We start from the raw sequence: 22,964 nt of genomic DNA on the forward strand, positions 1-22,964 counted from the left end.
CTGGAACGCTATCGCACTTATATTTAAAACAGTTTATTTAAAGCAATGACTTATCAAACAGAAGGAATTAGAAATAAAGGCCTGCCTCCAATAAAAGCCTGCTTCAAATAAAAGCCTGTTACCTTCTGCAGTTCAGGCAAATAAAGGCCCCGGCTTTTATTTGAGGAATTACGGTAGTACACACACACACACACACATCATGTAAATAAACTTATTTTGGATGCAATTAAATCAGGATTTATCATTTAATAGCACCAATAAATACACAAGACCGTATTTCTGAAAATATAATATTTAAATATATATATTTTTAAACAATATCAATAAATTAGATTGAAAAAAATATATCAATTAAAACTTAATGAAACAATTAATGGAACACAGAAATTGGTAAAAATAAAATGGAATTTAAGCAAATATATTTCATTAGGGACGCATGGTCTTATTGTAACATTATCAGAATCGGCCGATAAAGGCTTAAAATGTAAACATCGCCATCAGCCAATTTGAACCAGCCAGGTTGAAATTAATGACTTGACTTTTGGTTCGTTCCTCACACTGTGGTTTCATCACGCCGCATGCAAGTGTATTTACACAGACACACCCTCTCATGAGAGAGCATTAATCTCACAATGGGTTTCATAAGATCTCCGCTCCTCACAGATGACACTGTGATCTCACTGGTGAATGAAAGCCAAAGAACACACCACATCCCCACTCTCCTTAAATGTCTACGCTGTCATTTTTGATCAATTTAATACGAACAACAATAGAAATCTACACATTCATTTCTTTCAGAAATTTAAAATTGTACGGACCCCAAACTTCTGAACCGCAGTGCATGTAAATAAATGGTTTTTTAAGCTCATTTTAAATGGTTTGACATTTGAGAAGCTTGGACCGTGAATGAGTTGGTCTAGATCCTGTGAAAAACAAGTGACTTGGTCTAAAAAGTCACTGACCTCAAGGTAAACAACCCATTAGGAAACATGTTACAACATATAGTATATAGGCAAAAAGTCACCTCTAGGACTTCTAAAAACACAAAACCAATACTAAAGTAATAGGATGTGGCGACATCATTACACAAATTATATATTTATGAAGTCCATATGCTGATGTTTTTTGGAAAGTTTAGCCAATGAGGCCCAAAGTATAGTAGAAAATCTAAATCATTATTTATAACTCCCCTTCATTTTTCATCAGGTGACTCAAGGTCAAAACAGTAAACATCAGATTGGGGACCGCAATCTAGACGCCACACCTGGCACGACATTTCCTGTCTGCTGTAAACCTCTGGATCAATTGTTAATGAAGAGGAAGGGCCAGCCTGTTATTCTCTTGTTTTTCAAGCACAGGTACTGCTATAAATGGCAAATGAAAACAATAAAGCCTGGTGGTGCAGGAATGGGCAGGGTGACGCTCACTCAGGGGCAACCCCTCGTCATTACGGGGAGGGAAAGACCAAAGGTACTCATGACTGATCTTAATCCACTTCCTCTGTGTGCCAGAATATTCCAGTCAGTCTGAATCATGCGTTTAAAAACAGGCCAACACGATACACAAATAACCCTGGGAGGGTCAGAATGGTGTCCGACAATCAACTTATCTTGATTTTTATAGCTTTCAAATACTTTTTTTGGTTTAATATTTTGAATGGAAGTGCTTTAAATCAAATTAGAGAAAGATGTCTGCTCGGTGTCTCTCTTAGCTGATGTGACCAGCTGAATCATTTGAGTTATTGAGTTGTGTGTGTGTGTGTGTGAAGTAAGCAGATTAAAAACAAAACACGCACACAGAGGACACATGAGGGGCTTTCTCTAACACACACTGTCTGTCTGGCTGGCACACAGACACACTGTCTTGTCAGCAGAGATAAACGCTGCATTTTCTGCAACATTACAGATGAACACACACAGAGTTAAAAGCACCAGCCTATCTGTCCAGGCGAAAGCGTCCCAGAGAGCCGTGATGGATCCACGGGAGATAGACAGGAGTGTAACAGTGCTATTTGTCCTGTTTATCATCACAGTGATAAAGTCTGTTGCTATGGACACCTTCATTCTCCTCCTGTGGAGAAAGGTAAAAGAAACAGAGGACATGCCGCACATGGAGGAGAAGAGATGAGAAATACTCCATTCCTGCCTAAACAGGAAAACCTTCAAAAGACAGATGCACACGGGATGCACTGTAGACTAGGGATGGGCGTTTTCCGCAAATATCACATTTGAATATTTGAGCTCACAAAAAACGATTATTCGAATATTCATTTATTTAAATTAAGTTTAATGAGACAGGCGTTATTTTTCAGCAACATTTATTGTTTCCGTCATTTTGAACAAGCTTGAACATTACCTATCATGTTTTGTAGCTGAAAACATTAACAATGCGTGCAAACAAACAAAAGTACAGATTAAAAGCAAATAAAAAAGTGGGGAAAAAAAAGTGAACAAAGAAAAAACTTAAAGCAGCCTGCAGCAATTAGGCTATTGTAGATAGTAGCCTACACTTAACTTTGAAACGTTTAAACTGTCAGCAAATCTTTTTTGCTTTTTTTCTATTGTTTATGTTCTTGTTAAGAAATATGGGCATGTAAACATGATCGGGGGAAAGTCGGCTCCTTAGTCTGTTAACAATAAGGCCGGCCGTGGAGAAAACGTGCTCTGACGGCACAGACGTTGGCGGGACTTAGGGCTGGGCGGTATGACGGTATATTCCGTGACGACGGAATAAAATGTCTACAGTTACAGATTTTTCTATTCCATTTATAGCGTGAAGTTTAAATTAGTGGGCGTGGTTAACCTCACGTGTAGTGCGCCGGAACGTGAGAACGATTGAGAAGCTGCACACAAGCGTATATAAGAAGAAAAACATGGAGAAAGATAAGCATGCTGATAAAGAAATCCCACAAACCAATCCCGAGCAGCAGGAGGAGGAACTTGTTGTGAAATGAGGCGCGACATCAGTGGTATGGACGTGGTTCGGGTTTACAAAGGCTGACAAAGAGCAGAAAAATGTGATTTGCAAACTGTGTCACGCGAATGTAACCGTTAGCCACGGTAGCACGAGTAACTTGTTTTATCATCTAAAGGTGAAGCATGTCAATGAATACAATGAAAGTCAACAGATGCGCTCCACATCAGGTGTTCCGTCAACCTCTGGTGCTAAAAGCAAAAAACAATCTCAAACTAGTTTGGCCGAATCATTTACCAGAGGCACTCCATATGACAAAACCTCACGCAGATGGAAAGAAATAACGCAAGCCATTACAATGCATATCTGTAAAGACATGTCACCAGTTTACACAGTGGAAAAGAAGGGATTTCGTGATCTGATCAAAACGCTTGATCCGAGATATGTAATGCCGAGCCACAAGCACTTTAGTGAAGTAGTGTTGCCGCGGTTGTATGGAGAATGCCGACGGAAAATTGAAGCGGAGCTTCGCGATGCTTTATACTTCTCAACAACAACTGATTTGTGGACAAGTCGAACTACACAGCCATATATGAGCTTAACAATCCACTTCATCAAAGACTGGACATTGTGCAGTAGATGTCTGCAGATTTCCTATTTTCCCGAGGATCACACGGGAGAGATGATAGCTCAAAGCTTTAAGGAAGCGCTTCAGTCATGGGAATTACGAGAGGATCATCAAGTCTGTGTCACAAATGATAATGCAACGAACAACATCAAAGCACTGCAACTAAATGACTGGACGCGGTTACAGTGTTTTGCTCATCGTCTTCATTTAGCCATTGGTAAGTGTCTAATAGAAATTAATAACATTAATAGTTTTATAATTCTTTGACTTTGACTTATTTTTGTTTTTATTTTATTATTTATACATCTTGTTATTAGGAAGTACCTATGTTGTTAATCTTACTAATAAATCTTAATTATAGAGATAAACGTTTTAAACATTTTTAAATGCATGCTACTTGTCTTGTGTAATTTGTCAACTATTGCTACATTAGGTTTACACATTGCCCTCGACCCTTTTACTCTATTTATACAGAGAGAGGTGTAAAAGTGCCCCAAGTTGACCGCGCAATTGGGGTGTGCAAGAAAATTGTGAGTGCCTTCTCAAACACTTGGAAAAGACAGCGTGAACTGGCTATAGCTCAGGTGCAGCTAGGCTTGCCTGCTCACAAGCTTATCACTGAGAGTCCAACAAGATGGGGATCCAGGCAACAAATGATCGAAAGGGTCATTGAGCAGGAAAAAGCCCTAACACAAGTCCTGCAAGCTGACAAAAAGACCAGACATTTGGCTTTGACATGGCAGGACATGGACGTTCTTGAATCTGTAAATAAGGCATTATGCCCACTCGTAGAGTTTACAGATGCCCTGTCTGGGGAACAGTAAGCGTTTCATACTTGAAACCCGTGCTTTATCTTTTTAATGAACAGGTTCTTAAGCCACAGGATGATGACACGCAGCTCACCAGGGACATTAAGGTGAACATTCTTGACTTTTTGAATGAAAAATATGCAGATGAATCCACCCAGGAGCTGCTTGACATGGCTTCCCTTCTCGACCCTTGCTTCAAAACCACATACATAAATTCAGAACGAGTGGACTACATGAAGACCAGAGCTGCAGCAGAGATGGAGAGTCTTGCAGCTGATCCAAAAAGGCCTGTCGAGGGAGTCTCAGTGCCACTAGCTGAAGATGCTGGAGAAAATTCAGAATGTCCTGCTAAAAAACAGAAGAAAAGTTTGGGAAGCTTCTTTAAAATTGCTTCACGCCAACGGCAAACTGTCCCCCAGTCAGAAAGGGAGTCCATTGAAATGGAACTTAGCAGCTATTTACAGGCAGTTGAAGTGGATGGTGAGACCAACCCCCCGGAATGGTGGAGGCAGCACGAGGCTAATTTTCCACGTGTGGCCAGCCTGGCAAAAACATATCTGTGCATCCCTGCCACAATTGCTCCATCTGAGTGTGCTTTCAGCACAAGTGGGAATATTGTCACATGCCGCAGATCAGCACTAAAACCTGAGAGAGTTGACCAGCTTGTTTTTCTTGCACACAATTTGTAATTGTTTTGTTTGACATAATTTTGTATTTATTATTTAGTTTATTGAAGTGTTTATATTTATTTGATATTTAAAAAAAAAAATGTTTCAAAAAGAGTTTAAATTTCTCTTGCTCAGGAAGTGTTTTTACAGTGTTTTTTTTTTTTTTTTTTTTAGAACAAGCATTTAGATTCTGACATTTTCCCCAAATGTTTACATTTTTATGCTTTCTGCAAAATTTGTTTTATGTTACTGAAGTTTTATTTATTTCAATGGTCCGAGAAAGTATTAATAATCTGTTCTGATATTAATAAAAAGTCTGTTCTCTTTAAACTACACACATGTGGCCTATTTAATGTCATGGTGAGGTTGATCTAAAAGTTCACTCATTCACTACTAATGCTCTAAATAAAAGAAAAATTAATAAAATAAGATGAGAGCCTATTCTTTATTTTTAAAGTGGTATTTAATATATTAAGCACGTCCCTTTTGTTGATTTACCTGAAAATTTTTTATTCCGTGATATATACCGCTACCGTGAAATAAAATAACTTATTCCGTGAAATAAATTTTTGGTCATTCCGCCCACCCCTAGCGGGACTCACAAATAAAGGTGTGCTAAGAGACTAAGTTTTGTGAAGCGCTTCGTGTTTTTGTTTCACCACTGAATGGGATCCTCATCTGGTGGAATACATGACTCCAGCAAGAACTGTTCCCACTCGTCTCGACTGGACTCTCTGTAATCATTGCTGGAGAACTGGCTCAGCCTTTTCCAATGAGTGGGCATTGCATCCTCTTCATTGTTGGTGATGACCAACCACTCGCATGAAGGAAAATGCTGTGGAGTTTTTTTTTTTTTTTTTTTTTTTTTTTCATGTTTTCATCGAGAAACCTTAGATGTTTGTGCCGAGGGTCTAGGGCAGACGCGAGAAGAGGAGTTTTCCCTGCATTCTTCAAGTGAGTGGTGTTTATTCGTTGCTTGAGAGATGCCGCAACAATGTTCTTGAATTCGGTCACTTTCTTTGATTCTCCACAGCATATTTGAAGTACTGTAGAAGACCGCAGTTCTTAGGGGCAGTACACATATCGCGTATTTTGCACGCTCAAGTTCGTTATATCCAATGTAGGCGCGTGGTATGCGCATTCATAATGGAAGCGACGTGGTCGCGATGGGCAATCGGTGCGACGCGCCCGTTTTTTCCAGGCGCGTCCGCACCACATCAAGTTAAAAACATCTCAACTTTTCAGAATGCCGCAAGCGCACCGCAGGTCATGTGACAAGAACTAAACATTCAGCTGCATCCTTTCCCTTAAAGGGGGGGGGGGGGGGGGGGGGGGGGTGAAATGCTCATTTTCACTCAATATCCTGTTAATCTTGAGTACCTATAGAGTAGTACTGCATCCTTCATAACTCCAAAAAGTCTTTCGTTTTATTATATTCATAAGAGAAAGATAGTCTGTACCGATTTTTCCCGGAAAAACACGTAAAAATAAACTCTGTCCACTGGTCCCTTAATGCTGTTTTTTCTTTGGTAATCTGTGCAGGGTTGTCTTGCCCTGGCAACCAAAAACACTCCTCCTTTTGTGACATTTCGCGACGCTCTCGCTCTGATCAGTGAAGTCTGTTGTGCTCTCAGTGCTCTGCTATACGGGAGCGCGCGCTCTTCCGGGAGAAGTTCCCTCAGGACCCATATAAGGAAATTCCGCTCCATCTAACGTCACACAGAGCCATACTCGAAAAAAACTTTCCGAAACTTGTGACAAACCGGAAGGAGTATTTTTGGAACAGAAATACTCCTTCAAACGTACAACTTAATTTTTGAAACTTTGTCCATGTTTAGCATGGGAATCCAACTCTTTAACAGTGTAAAAAACTCAGTATGCATGAAATAGTATTTCACCCCCCCTTTAACAATGTTGAAAGCTCAGCTAAGATGAAGAAACAGCTGATCATAGCTATATATGGATTGCCATTTTGAAATTAATTTAGTAGCAGAGCTGAAATTTCCGCATCTTCATGGAGAGAGCGCGTCATTGTTGCTTAGCAACGACAGATGCCTCAGGAGCTCTTCTGCTCGAGTGCTTTGGAGAAGGAGAAAGGGGGGCGCCTAGCGTTTTTAGGCGCGATATGGGAACGGCGCCTTATTCATTCATTTATTATTTTTTGCTTGCATCTTCAAATATGCCGTGGAGAATCACAGAAAGTGAAATAGGTTTTATTGTGATTTTTTTTTTTTTTTTGCGAAATTCGAATATCATTTTTATTTATCGAATAATTAGAGCAGAGCGAATATTTGAATGTTCGACTATCCGTGCACACCCCTACTGTTCGTGATGTCTTTATAACCATCCTATAACCTCATCCATTAATAATTTTACCAGCAAGACACCTCACAACCGATTCCAATACAGTCTGATATGAGCATGATGCTAAATGAACATGATACAAAAACATGTAGTCAACATAAAAATATTGGCAAACTCACCTGTTCAGAAGATTGGGGTCTGTACAATTTTTATGTGTATTTATTTATATACACTGCTGTTCAAAAGTTTGAGATCAATAAGATTGATAATTTTTTTTAAAGAGGTTTCTTAAACTCATCAAGGCTGTATTTATTTGATCAGAAATTAAGAAAAAAAATTTATATTGTGAAATATTATTACTATTTAAAAAGAATGGTTTAATAGTTTAATTTACTTATTTCTGGGATTTTCATCAGCCATTACTCCAGTCTTTAGTGTCACACGATCCTTCAATAACCATTCAACTATGCTGATCTATTATCAATGTTGGAAAGAAGTTGTTTGCTGATATTTTTTTTTTTGTGGAAACTGTCAGGATTATTTTAATGAATAAATGATTAAAAAAAAAAAAAATTATAATAATAATAATAATATTATATATATATATATATATTAGGGGTGTAACGATACGCGTATTCGTATTGAACCGTTCGGTACGACGCTTTCGGTTCGGTACGCGGTACGCATTATGTATACCGAACGGTTCGTTGGAGTAATTAATTATATTTGAAAAAAAAAAAAAAAAAGAGAGAGAAAGAAATATAATGATATGCGTTCAAAAAGGTAGCCCAATAACCCAAACAACGTAACAGGCAACGCCCCTGACACTCCCGAAGAAGAAAAAAACACCATCTTATATGTTTATGTTAGGCTACTCAGCAGGCGCTCGCTCACTCAGTACGCGCTGAAGGCTCGTTGCAAAATAGCCAATGCGTTTAACAGACTAGAAATGAGAAGATCCTCCAATAACCAACAGGTCTGGTGTTTGGGTGCACTTTGGATTCCCTTTAAGCTATAATGGTGATGGCAAGAGAGTGGTGGATAAAAAAACAACGGTATGACGCATCTGCAACATGACAGGGTACACCAGCGGGATTACAAAAAAAAAAAAAAAAAAAACCCCAGCGGGAATATCTGGGATATATGCGTCAGTACTATCTGGGAAAAGACGAAAAAAAGGAGAAACATGCACGCAGCAAACTATCCCTGCAGCATTTAGACACTATAGCTTACAGGGAATCCAACCCAAACACCAGACCTGTTGGTTATTTTAGGATCTTATATTTCTGGTCTGTTAAATGCATTAGACATTTTGCAACGAGCCTTCAGCGCGTGCTGAGTGAGCGAGCGCCTTAGGGGCCGTTCACATATCGTGCCTAAAAACGCATGGAAAACGCTAAGCGCGTCTTTCTCCTCCTTTCCAAAGCGCTCGGGCAGAAGCGCTCATGAGGCGTCTGTCTTTGCTAAGCAACAATGACGTGCTCTCTCCATGAGACGCGGAAATTTCAGCGAAGGATAAATGGATTTGCAGCTCTAAAAATCGCTTGCAGTAGCGCTGCTACTAAATTTATTTCAAAATTGCAATCCATATACAACTATGATCAGCTGATCCTTCATCTTGGCTGAGCTCTCAACGTTGTTACGGGAAAGGATGAAGCTGATTGGTTGGTTCTTGTCACATGACCCGCGGTGCGCTTGCGGCATTCTGAAAAGTTGAGATGTTTTTACATTTTGCTGTATCTAAAACGTATCGAACCGAACCGAACCGTGACATCAGTGTATCGTATCGAACCGAACCGTGAATTTTGTGAACCGTTACACCCCTAATATATATATATATATATATATATATATATATATATATATATATATATATATATATATATATATATATATATATAATTAAGAAAAACTTTTGAGCAAAAGAAGCACTGAATTTATCAAGAGTTACAAACATTTTTTTAAAATGCTGTTCTTTTGAACTTTAAAGGGGGGTGAAATGCTATTTCATGCATACTGAGTTTTTTACACTGTTAAAGAGTTGGATTCCCATGCTAAACATGGACAAAGTTCACAGAGTATGGCTCTGTGTGACGTTAGATGGAGCGGAATTTCCTTATGTGGGTCCTAAGGCACGTCTCCCGGAAGAGTGCGCGCTCCCGTATAGCAGAGCACTGAGAGCACAACAGACTTCACTGATCAGAGCGAGAGCGTCGCGAAATGTCACAAAAGAAGTGTGTTTTTGGTTGCCAGAGCAAGACAACCCTGCACAGATTACCAAAAGAGAAACAGCATTAAGGGACCAGTGGACGGAGTTTATTTTTACAGAGCATCAACGGAGTTGTGCAAGTGTTTGTGTTTGTTCCCTGCATTTCGAAGATGCTTGTTTTACAAACAAGGCCCAGTTTGACGCCGGATTTGCGTATCGTTTATTTCTTAAGGATAATGCAGTCCCAACGAAAAAGGGTCACGATCGTGTGTTGGAACCGCAGGCGGTGAGTAAAACTGCTTCAAATATCTCTGTGTTGTTAACTTAGCTGTCGGCGCGTAAGCACATCAAGTAAACAACATGCGATGTTGTCATCAAACTGCACTTCCCACATGTACAGCTTAAAAAAAAAAAAAAAAGACGACAAAGTGGAACTTGGTCATTTTCCAAAACTGCTAAGCAAATATATACAGTTTTAGTACATACCACATAGAGACGTCGTTGCTGAGGCTGCTCTTGTTAAATTTCAGCCTCTGGATCTGATTCTGGATCATAAATATACGCTGAATCTGACTGTTAGCCATGGTTTGTTTTGGTTGGTTTTTTTCCTCAGCTTCCAAACGCTCTCAACGCAAAAGCCTACTGGCGCTCGTGATTCTTTAGCTCCGCCCACACGTCACGCCTCCAGCCGGTCGTGTTTTTCCGGGAAAAATCGGTACAGACTATCTTTCTCTTATGAATATAATAAAACTAAAGACTTTTTGGAGTTATGAAGGATGCAGTACTACTCTATAGGTACTCAAGATTAACAAGATATTGAGTGAAAACGAGCATTTCACCCCCCCTTTAAAAGAATCTAAAAAAAAAAAAAAAAGGTTTCCACAAAAAAATATTAAGAGAGATATTTTCAACATTAATATAAGTTAATAAACAGCATAGGTTAGCATTTTAAACACCTTACAACTCCTTCAAATTATTCAAATCTTACAGTATTGTATAAGATTAACATTTCCAATCGACACTTCTTTCAACTTGTCAAATTTAATACAATTAAAAACAGACAACACAAACCAGTAATACTGCACTATCAAAAAGCCCATCAACCTTTCTTTGATTAAACGAGGAGTTTATTTAGTGTGAAATGACACTGAAAGCTTGTTGAGATCAGCAGAGACTGATTACGAGGAACACGGGAGCGGTGAAACGTCAGGATGTCAATGATGTACTGTCAGGAACAAACGCAAGAGGTATGTCTCTTATCCCAGACATCGCTGTGACTGACACCTCCATCCATCGTGAGAGAGAGAGAGTAATCTTTCAGTAAATTTCATGGTGAGGCGAGACATTAGCCATCAGGGTGCAAACACACAGAGAAAAACAATTAATCGCCGCAGGCTACCCTGATGAACAGCCTGTATGCAGAGAGTCATAACCGATGAATAAATGCGCCAGTCGTTTCGGATCACAAGATTAGGGTCGGCTTTCATGCACAGTTGTTTGCTAGCAGACTTTATTTATACAGAGATGGATCCACCACAACAGAAGAATATTTATGGAGGTGCTTGTGTTTGTGTTTCATTCAGTATTACAAGACAACGACTATTCCTTTATGTACATGTTGCATATGAACACAAGCCTGCATCTGATAATGTCCAGTGATAGATATTCAACTATATGGTGGGGTGGATTTACAGAAGATTGCTACAATTCAAATCTAAAGCATAATGCGAATAGTTCCTGCATCCTGATTGGTCAGTACCACATTTCAGAAAGTGCTGAAATGATACCAATATTTTATGATGCTCGATCATAAGTACACTATTGAATATACAAAGAAATATTAACTAATATTTTTGTGATTTTAAACAATCTGGCTATAAAATACTTCTACTACTACTAAAACTACTAATAGTAACTTAATTTATGATTATTATTAAATGCAAATAAAAATTACTAAATGAAATAAATATAAAACCTTTAATATTTAACTTATTTATTTTTTACATTACAACTATGCTTGGCGTGATAGACTGTGATACTGGTGTTTATCCGCAACACCGGGCATGTCACTTGCCCACCGTAGCACCGACCCCCACCGGTTTGATCTTTTATAATCATAAAAAATAATTTAGTTTAGTAAAAGAACAGACACTACAATTAAAAACTGAACACGGCTGCTCAATGCAGCATGGCGAATGACAGTCGCATCATGGATCAGATTTAATTTCTCCAGTGAGGAGAGCTGACTGACAAGAAGAGCGAGGTGAGACAGACAAGACTATGGCGGATCATTTAGTTTCGAAAAGAGATGTAAAAGCACCTGTTTGGCAATATTTTGGATTTTGAAAAGCCTATTGACTTTTACCATTTATCTAAGGTGATTTTGGATTTTTTTTTAATTTTTTTTATATTTGTTTCTTATTTAATTGGTTCCATATTGTTTGCTGATTTTTACTTTATTTAAACTTTGTGTAATTTATTTTATTTGACATCAGGGTGTATGCCGTGCCTCCAAGCGTTCTTACTCATTTTGCCAACAAACACTCTAAGTTTATTATTTATTTGGTTTTATACTATACATGTATACTTAGCAGTGTTGGGTGATATGGTCATTTTTCAAATCGTCATATCGTCAGCCTGTGAGATCGACGTTTCACGATATTAACGTGAGTGGGTCGAGCAAGAGAGAGACTCTTTGTTCTTGTCATAGCATAACTATTCGGTGTTTTAAACCATGCAGGTGCGTGAGAGAGAGCATATGGAATCACCAGTAATCGTCTTTATACAGCCAAAAAAGGGGAGGCACGCAGTCGAGGCACAGAGCCTCCACGCACACTCTCCGATGATGATTTTTACGTCACGCCTACCTAGCAGTCCATATCGGAAAGTATAAACAGAGGCTTTAGTCATACAGCGCTCTGGACCGCGCGCTTCATGACGAGACGGTCGCACCACCACAGAAACAAGAATGAGATGCGAAACTCCGTTAGCGAGGGCTTGTTTAACATATTGCACATATATAGGTCTTTTAGACTGCTTGTTAAAGTGTTACTTGTTTTTGTGACATATCAGGACACAACTCTGTATAATGACATGGGTATGACACCGGTATTACAAGGAGAGGGTGACTTATGAGGACATAACCCATGTCCCCATTTTTCAAAATGCTTATAACCCATACATAATTAGTTTTTTTGAGAAAGTAAAAATGCACAAAGTTTCCTGTGAGGGTAAGGGTTAGGGGTAGGGTTGGTGAAGGGTGATAGAATATACAGTTTGTAAAGTATAAAAACCATTACGCCTATGGGATGTACCCACTTTTCACAAAAACAAACATGTGTGTGTGTGTGTTTTCATGCGTGTGTGTGTGTGAGAAAGTGAAATAGCTGGGCAGTTTGAGAGCCAAAATATAAAAGGCCATCTAATAACAGTAAAAATAATAATAGTTATTATTATTATAATTATAATTTAATACATTAATAGGAGAATGAGCCTAATATAGTCTCGACTGCTATCGTCAATATCTCTGACTATCGTCGATACACAATACTATTGCCTATCGGCACAACCCTAATACTTAGCCTATTTCCAGTTTTGTATACCTATTTAAACTAAGTTATTTGTTATTTTATATTAGGCTTAGCTTGCCCTAAAGCATGGTGTATTTTTATTTGTTTTAATAATAAATGTCACTTATACAAAAAATAAAACTAAAATGTACATGGCACTTTTAAGCTGTTTAAAAGAGAGGAAAAGAGGGAAAATTCAAACAATCTCAAAACAAACAATTGCTTTAAGCCGAATTTCTGCTATTTGAAAGTAAAAGCAAGCAATTTAAAAGCAAAGGAAAGTGAGAAAAAGAGGGAACCGGTATTACCGGTGTTGTCATTACCGGTTGACTTACCGGAAATTTCCTCACCGTCACAACCCTAATTACAACTAGAAAATTACAATACTAATATTAAAAATATTAATATTAATTTCTATAATTTCAAATCTTGAATCAATGAACTTTCATTTTGAAGGAAAACAGCAGGAAGCCCTCCTTAAAGCGTCTCTTCGGTTCATAAGTGCTTCTCAGTATAAATAAATTAAGACTGTTGGATCAAGTTGATCATTAATGCAAGCCAAACTCAGAGCAGATGCAGAGATGAAGTCTGTAGAGCAGCATTTACTGCAAACCAAGCCATTTTGACACTAAAAACACAGATTAATCGTGCAACCCTTATAAAGGCCTAATGCACAGATTCCATTATTTTGACAAACATTTTTGTTGCAAGTTCACTAACATCAGATGCTAATCGACATGGCCTTTATCACTGCTTAGAATACAATGAAATACTGTGTGCCTTAATAATTCTGTTTAAGAATACACATCTCACAGAAGGATTTATTTCAAACACATTCGAATAATGTTATAAAGGGAGTTTAGAGTAAAGACATGTTATGAAATTTGTTATTTTCACGTACTTTCAGATGGAGCAGAATTTACTACACAGAGCTGTAGTTCACTGATAAGATTCACAAACAGCTGTCATTATAGGGAATGATTTGTAAATTTCATAATCTTACAATTATATCGTCTGTGATTATGAATGCGATTTTGCATAGGTTGTCAGAGAACTACAGCTCTGTGTAGAAAATACTGCTCCACCTGAAAACAGGTGAAGGAGATTTACTACTAATCACAGAACCGGCTTTACTGACAAAATGTGCAATACAATTGTGATTATACAAATACGATTAATTGTGCAGCCCTACCTATAGTGCTTCATTTTTATATTGGTTAAATTTCATGAATACTCCTGCTAAATGTTAACACGAAGGAACACAAAATGCTAAGTGTTCCTGTAGCTCAACTGGTAGAGCACTGCTCTAGCAAGCAATCAAGTGCAAGGTTGGGGGTTCGATTCCCCGGGAACACATGATATGTAAAAACTGATAGCCTGAATGCACTGTAAGTCGCTTTGGATAAAAGCGTCTGCTAAATGCATAAATAAATAAATAAATAAAATAAATAAATACACCTACTGTACCTAATACATAAAGCACTGCCTGTTTTGTTACATTATTGTTATATTTATCATTTGTAACATGCATCTTTATTCTCATTTTGTAATAACAAAAAAAAAAAAAATAATAATAATCACAAAGATTTTTATCTTCACCCACTTCGGCCTAAACGTCTGCCATTCATTTTTTATTTACTATTATGTTACCTTGTAAGGCATAGTTTTAAAAATAGTTTTCTATTATAAATATATATTTTTTTAAACTGTTAATAAAAACATTAGCATGTGAAGTTATGTACAGTTTATTAGGCACAAACCCACGTACCTCATTCTCTTTACTCTCATACTTCGAAGCATTCTTTCCTTGACTTTTCCTTCTGAGTTTCTTCAGGTCTGACTGCGATCTCTCCAGCGAGTCCTGCTTTATCTTGTGTTCGGTCTGATATCTTTTAAACGTGGCCTGTGGACAGACAGTATTCGATCATTGACAGAGTCGTGTCCATACATGTACAGTGTATCAGTGCAGAAATGTGTTGCACTGACTTCTTTGCTATATGTAGACAGGAAACAAATAGTGTGACATGTGCCTGAGTTTCACTTCCCATCTCTGAAGATAATGCCATTTTAGGCACATTTCCCAGTCTGTAAGGAATCATATACAGACACCAGCATTGGGAACGAAGTAACGACACAACTAAATATTTCGGTGGTGTGACAGTTGTCGTTTTCAAAATAATCAAACTTTTCCTGTTAGCAGCTATGTTAACTAGCAGCACTGTAGTGTGACATTACACTATAGATCACTGTTGTTTTTTAGGTCACCTTGTAATGCACATACAGCCTTATAACTGAGAATGAAAATAACAAATCAAATACAAATATGCTCCCTGCGTCTCTCTAGCACTGGGAAGTTTGATTCATTTCTGCAAATGAGGCCAGAACCGAAGTAACAATTCACAAATTCGTTACCACGAACCAGTGTTGCACAGCATTTCACATGATTGGTTAACAACAACAACAAACAAACAAACATAAAGAAAGAGAGATAATATTGCTGTTTACCACTTTAGTTTGTATAAATGAACAGTTTTTTTAATTAATATAAGTATCAGTTTAAGTTGGACATGCTTTTCTTTTTTCTTAATAAATTAAAATGGTATTTTTCCTTTCAGTAGCATTTTGATGTAGTTAGCTTAATTAATGGTAATTATTAGGGATGGAAATTAGCACCGGCAACCAGCCAAATGCGGGTGATTTTGTGTTGTGGTGGGTAAACTCGCTTCACCTACCGGCCACAGTGGCGTGTAAATAAAAATTGCATACTGTTTCACCTGGCCGGTGGACAATAAAGTTAATTTTCATCCCTATTGTGTGTACTACACGCAATAAAGTGTAATATCCTCCGAAGCAGCTCTGTGGAGAAAGGCGGTGTAAACCGGGCTCGAAATGGTGGCGTTGTTTCCAGTGCAGTATTTGCAGCTGAAGTTAGTGCCGCCGAAGGAGTGATATATTTGTTGGTTATTTACAGTACGTTTTATAGCACGCCCTCATGTTATACAAGATCACGTGAAGAGTTGAATTTGTTATCGCGCACAAGTTTCGCATACTGTCACTTCTCTGTCAAACCCCGGTAAGTTCATTTTCCTCCAGCATTCTGCAACATTTTAGATTATATGGACAGTTTGTTTTTAACGGCGTAATAAGCAGACTAACAAACAGTATTATCGGTCGCGTTAATGGAAGTTAGCTCTGTGGCTAGTAAGTTGTTACGCTGTTCATTTTTGTTTGTAGAAACAAGATTGTATCACTACACATGTTTGACAGCTCTGGCCTGACGAGACGCTTAAAAACTATATATTAAAAATGCCATGCGTTCATTGTCGACTGTGTGGAAGTTTGCGAGCCAAGATTTTTTTCAGTGATACAGTTATGAACAGGGGACAAGAATCGGCTGTTTAAAAACCTAGTAAGCTACCTAGATAGGCAGTATTTTTGGGCATCACTGAAAAAGAAAATGTCAGTATTTCATTGAGACTTGAGATTAAATAAACTGCTTGAGTATTGTAGATCTTGTAGTATTAATTTTCACATGCAGTTACACATTGTCAGTTAAAAACAAGAAAGTGCCTGGTAAAAACATTGAGTCCACAGTGGCCGGTGGACAAAAAAGTGAATTTCCATCCCTGGTGGTAATTAGTGGTTTCTAACGCACTGGCCCCAACCTCAGACCTGTAAATTTTCTTATATTTCATAGTAGTCTATTGGCATATGATGCAGGACAACAACTCCAATGCAGTTATGCCTTAATATACAAGATATTTTTTTTTCTCTCTCATATTTATATTCACAATAAGCAATATCACAGGAGCAACAAGAGCTACATCACATCAGTACTTTTTAGCATGAGTGCAAATGTGGTCTTACATGACAGTTTGGTAAATTTGTTGATATAAAGAGTAAAGTTGTTAATATAAATATATTTCAAACACAATATTGTCTGTTTATCCACAGTTTTGCCAACAAAACCATTATCAATTAAGCCACAGCAGAAAAGGGCTACAAAAAATGATTATTTTGATGGTCGATTAATCTAACGATTATTAGAACGATTAATCGACTAATCATCGATTATTTCACTGATTAATCAATAGAATTTAATTGATTATTCAGCTCTTGCAATTAGTTAAAATACTGTTAAACATAACAAATAAATAAAAGATGGTCTAATCCCTACAGCTTTACAAATATGTAATTACAATTATAATACAATTAATTTATACAAATAAATATATTTGATACACAAAATAAAATAAACAAAATAAAGGTAAGTGATTGGATGTTTTATTTTTGGATAAACAATTTTATTCACAATATACACTACCAGTGAAACATTTTTGAACAGTATCTTCTGCTCATCAAGCCTGATTGTATTTGATCCAAAGTACAGCAAAAACAGTAACATTTTGAAAGATTTTTTACTATTTAAAATAACCATTTATTTGAATATATTTTAATCCTGTGATTTCAAAGCTGAATTTTTATCATTACTCCAGTGACATAATCTTTCAGAAATCATTCAAATATACTGATTTGCTGCTCCAAAAACACTTATTATTCTTATTGTTATTATTGATGTTGTTGAAAACCGCTGAATATGATTTTTCAGGTTTCTTTGATGAATAGAACATTTATCTGAAATATAAATCATTTGTAACATTACAAATATCTGTCAATACCAAACACAAATGTTGCTAGTGTTTTTGCAGCACTACTATTATTTCTTTTAATATTTTTTAAAATATATTTTTCAGTTTAATAGATTTTTAATTTATAAAGTTGTTTTTATTTTATTTTATTTTTATTTTATTAAAATGTAGATTTAAGTTAACATTTATGTTCCAACAAACTTGAAAAATTTAGCTTGATAAAGTTTTCTGCTAAAACTTATGTAAATGGTTGACTTTTTTTCATTTTATATTTTTAATACTTGGTCAGTTTGTTGATTTGTTTGGGTAACTTTAGATAAATATTTTATTTTAATACTGTGCAGTGCACAAAATTAAGATTCAAGACTTAGTTCAAGTCAGTGTTCAATAAATGATGATGTTAAGTTTAGGAATGTTGTGCATACACTTATTAGTCTGACATTTTAGCATGCAAATGAAGGGGAAAACAACAAGATATCAGCCTTAAAAATCGGCAGCACATATTGGCCATTGGCTGACTACTTTTAAATTCTTAATTATCTTTGATGTAGTTTTTTTTAAATGTAGTATCCTCCCAATAAGCAGCTTTCCCATCAATAATGAACATACAGAAGCTCACCGTCATGTATTTCACATCCATGTCAGTTTTCCTCTCCAACTCTGCAATAACCTCCCGATGAAACAGTCTGAACTGTAGAGACACAGAGAGAAAGAAAATGAAGAAAACAAAAGTGTACGATAATGTTTTGGTGTGAAAGTGTGCTGCTGAGAGGCCTAGACTGACAAAACACACAACACAAGCACAGAAAACGAGTGTTTACTGTTGTTGTATAAGCTAAAGTGCTTCTAGAGGAGATGAGTCAGAGACAAACAGAGGGATACCCACACACCAACACACACTAACCCATCAACCTAATGCACGAGAGGCGAGAACGCTTACATCAACACCTCATCATCATGGTTACAAGTGCACCCACCTACCCCTCTCCCCCACTGAATCGGTTTTGCTCTCTTTTAAGTCAGATCACACACTCCCATCGTTTGCCTACACTTCCTGACACGTCTATATTATTACGCCTTCATACAGAAAAACGCTTCATTTGCTGCAGCCATTAAATGAGGAATCACTGTTGTGTTTCAGATGTGTCTGCCTTATATTCAAGAAGACATTGTGGTTTCATCATTTCATGGATATACAGGAGTATTTTTAGGTTCTGGGTACAATGTAGGCTAGCATAGTAGAAATGCACTTGTAAATGTCATAGTGTGAAAGGGCTTTGATTAATCACATAATCCAACCGCTGATGTATCGTTCCAGCCCTAATAATGAATAATCTTTATGGAGACAATCAGGAAATCTGCACAACCATCAGTATTGGACGAGAAACGTAACTATCGGTGCTGCAGGACATTAGTATGAAAACAGCCAATGTTCAGAGCCGATTTTGATTTTGCCCTGTCAATCAATATGGGATGGAAAAAAAAGTGTCTTAAAAAATGTCTCTATCTTGGTTGAACATGACAGCAGATGTGCTATTTGAAGCCTGAAAACAAAACCTTCAAATTTTGAATAAATTATGCACAAAGCAGCAGTGCAATATTATCAGAACGCACCCATCCCATTATAATCACTGACGCTGTCACTGCAGATTTACAGTTTCTGAGGTTCAGTGCTCACTGCACACACTTCTGGACTTGTCAAAATCAAGAAAGCTGACTAGACTAGATAATAAAGTACATATGGTCTTGTCTATAATGGGTTTACGTAACTTGCTTATAGCGTGCAGTGTACTGAATGCAGTAGTGGTTTACATTTGTCATATACAAACAAATGTCTCAACTAGCCTTTTTCTTATCAAGAGTTCAAAATGAATGCTAAATAAATGTTGAAATGTCAGAGAATAAAATCAATGATTGAAATACTATGTAACAAAAAAGTTAAGATTTTATAAACCTGTTTAGAGCAGCTACTTGAATTAAGATTAGGGACGAATGGCGCAGATGTCTGAATGTTACGAAAAATAGCAACGTTACCAACTTGACTATATATCTTTATTAGAAGGCTCACTTTGTAAAAGGCCTTTCAAAGTCACAGCATTTATATTTGTTTAAAAAAATACTGATCTGCTTTTCATTGCCGTTTTTGAATGATCTGAAAAATCGCACAGGATAGACTGCTTTTATAACACATTTATGGTGCATCCTTTTTGAAAGCTAAACTTTTGAAACCTTTGATTGATGAATGACCAGCAAAAAAAAAGTCAAAATGTATCCTTTCTTTTCTCATGGAAGAAGGTTTACAATGACATGATGGTGAGAAGTTGACAATTTTCTTTTTTTGGGGGCTAAACAAATATTGTTTTTAATATTATAAATATTATGATTATAATTTTTGCAGTCACCCAGACTTTAATTTTCATTCAACCCTTATTCTGTTTGTATCAATTCACAATTCATATAGAATACTTTTTTTTAACTTGTATGCTAATGTAGTAAAACCGAAATATGTTAGTTTTTGTTTTAGACCTTACTGTTGTCAAACTAGTATAGATTCACAATATTGGCATTTACATTGGCTATCATCCAGAAAATAAATAATTAAATAAATAATTGTTAAGAATGGTATTGGTATCACATCAGGTTTGTGAAAATGATATCAGGTTTGACTGAAGCGGTCCTGTTTTTGATTCACAGATCAGCAGCTGCACCGACAGGAACGGCCGTGTCATCATGTGGCGCTGGGATCAGGTGCATCAACAGGCATGTTCAAACCTGCTCTGATAAAAACACTACAATCTAACACGCAGTAGGTGTGTCCGCTGTATTCCTCTACCCTTTCCTGTTGTTTACACTAATAAGACTGCCTGTACGTCAATGGGAGAGTCCATGATGTTTGTGGGAAATGGGATGTTTGATATGCGATTAAATTGCAGATGGCCATCTCTTGCTTGGGTGTGTTTAAATGTGCTTTCGGACAGCCTAAGAATGTGTTTACAGCAAAAAACAAACACACTGAGAAAAATACAAACTTACGTTCTCCTCCAGTTCTAGATTGACTTTCCGATGGACGTCTGAGATCTCCATCAGGACGACCCCTAAGGACAGAGAAAACACTTTAATCAGCCTCTCACACCAATACAAAGGCTATTAACACGTCCATTGTTTTTAATCTAATACTTTACAGAATTCCCCTGTTCAATAAACCCCCACGGCCTTGCTTTCCAAGAACAGTCCTCCCTCAGAGTGGCTACTGTAATTAAAACACACTGTGCATGGATATTTTCTCCCAGCATGCTCCATCCATCCATCATCTGCCGCTTATCCGGGGCCGGGTCGCGGGGGCAACAGTCTAAGCAAAGACGCCCAGACTTCCCTCTCCCTAGCCACTTCTTCCAGCTCTTCCGGGGGGACCCCGAGACGTTCCCAGGCCAGCCGGGAGACATAGTCCCTCCAGCGTGTCCTAGGTCTTCCCCGGGGCCTCCTCCCGGTGAGACGTGCCTGGAACACCTCCCTGGGAAGGCGTCCAGGAGGCATCCGAAATAGATGCCCGAGCCACCTCAGCTGGCTCCTCTCGATGTGGAGGAGCAACGGCTCTACTCTGAGCTCCTCCCGAGTGACCGAGCTTCTCACCCTATCTCTAAGGGAGCGCCCAGCCACCCTACGGAGAAAGCTCATTTCGGCCGCCTGTATCCGGGATCTTGTCCTTTCGGTCATGACCCACAGCTCATGACCATAGGTGAGAGTAGGAACGTAGATTGACCGGTAAATCGAGAGCTTTGCCTTACAGCTCAGCTCCTTCTTCACCACGACAGACCGGTACAGCGACCGCATTACTGCAGAAGCTGCACCGATCCGTCTGTCAATCTCACGTTCCATCCTTCCCTCACTCGTGAACAAGACCCCAAGATACCTGAACTCCTCCACTTGAGGCAGGAACTCTCCACCAACCTGAAGTGGGCAATCCACCCTTTTCCGACTGAGAACCATGGCCTCGGACTTGGAGGTGCTGATTCTCATCCCAGCCGATTCACACTCGGCTGCAAACCGTCCCAGTGCACGCTGAAGGTCCTGGTCTGAGGAGGCCAACACGACAACATCATCCGCAAAAAGCAGCGACGAAATCATATGGTCCCCAAACCGGACACTCTCCGGCCCTTGGCTGCGCCTAGAAATTCTGTCCATAAAAATTATGAACAGAACCGGTGACAAAGGGCAGCCCTGCCGGAGTCCAACATGCACCGGGAACAGGTTTGACTTACTGCCGGCAATGCGAACCAAGCTCTTGCTCCGGTCGTACAGCGACCGAACAGCCCTAAGTAGGGAGCCGCCGACCCCATACTCCCGGAGCACCCTCCACAGGATGCTGCGAGGAACACGGTCGAATGCCTTCTCCAAGTCCACAAAACACATGTGGACTGGTTGGGCAAACTCCCATGAACCCTCCAGCACCCTGGAAAGGGTATAGAGCTGGTCCAGTGTTCCACGACCGGGACGAAAACCACACTGTTCCTCCTGAATCCGAGGTTCCACTATCGGCCGAATTCTCCTCTCCAGCATGCTCCTACCCGCTGTAATCAAATGGGGATTAAAATGCAAATCCTACGGCATAAATCAGAGCACTTTATATAAAGGATCCACCCACCAGACACTTATTCAACACTTATTTGAGAGGCAATTTCATAAACATCCTTAAGAATTGCATTTGATTGCTGGACAGAGAGAAGGAGGGACAGACAGCAAATTCTTGCTCAAGTTAATTCTCTCTGACATCTGGGAAGAGATTTTATCCCTGCCCTAGAGACTGATGCATGGAGATATGGATTTTCCATAGAAACAATAACGCAATCTCTCGGACTTCCTCTGCCACTCTCTTCAGTCCACTCTTCACATGACTTCTTTGGTCACTCTTCCTCAGTACCAAACACATGTTAAAGGAAAACGCCACCGTTTTTCCATATTTCACTACAGCAATTGAGTGCACGCACTGTGACGGTAGAGGTACGTATCAACTCATCTAAGTTCAGGGAAGAACACAGTGGAATATGGAAAAACGGTTGTGTTTCCCTTTAAACTAATGTCAGCAAATGGAAAGGCAAAAACATTGTAACTTTAAAAGAGAATGCAGCGGACAGAACTTAAATTCACAGCAAAATAAATAGTTATGGTATGTAAAATGATCAGTCTTCACAAAACAAATGGAGAACTTTGGATTATG

General features: G+C 38.3%; 1 protein-coding gene across 1 annotated transcript in view; it reads right to left on the reverse strand.

Moving 5' to 3' along the window:
- The window catches only part of baiap2l1b (BAR/IMD domain containing adaptor protein 2 like 1b), a 62,972-nt gene that overhangs the window by 14,380 nt on the left and 25,628 nt on the right, over positions 1–22,964 (reverse strand). The window contains exons 4-6 of the mRNA XM_026207467.1: positions 20,783–20,844; positions 18,369–18,440; positions 14,869–15,003 (exon numbers count right to left, since the gene is read on the reverse strand). Coding sequence (XP_026063252.1) covers positions 14,869–15,003; positions 18,369–18,440; positions 20,783–20,844 — 269 coding nt within the window. The remainder of the gene's footprint in view (positions 1–14,868; positions 15,004–18,368; positions 18,441–20,782; positions 20,845–22,964) is intronic.

The sequence above is a fragment of the Carassius auratus genome, chromosome 28 (genome assembly GCF_003368295.1).
Source record: "Carassius auratus strain Wakin chromosome 28, ASM336829v1, whole genome shotgun sequence".
Classification (NCBI taxonomy): Eukaryota; Metazoa; Chordata; class Actinopteri; order Cypriniformes; family Cyprinidae; genus Carassius; species Carassius auratus.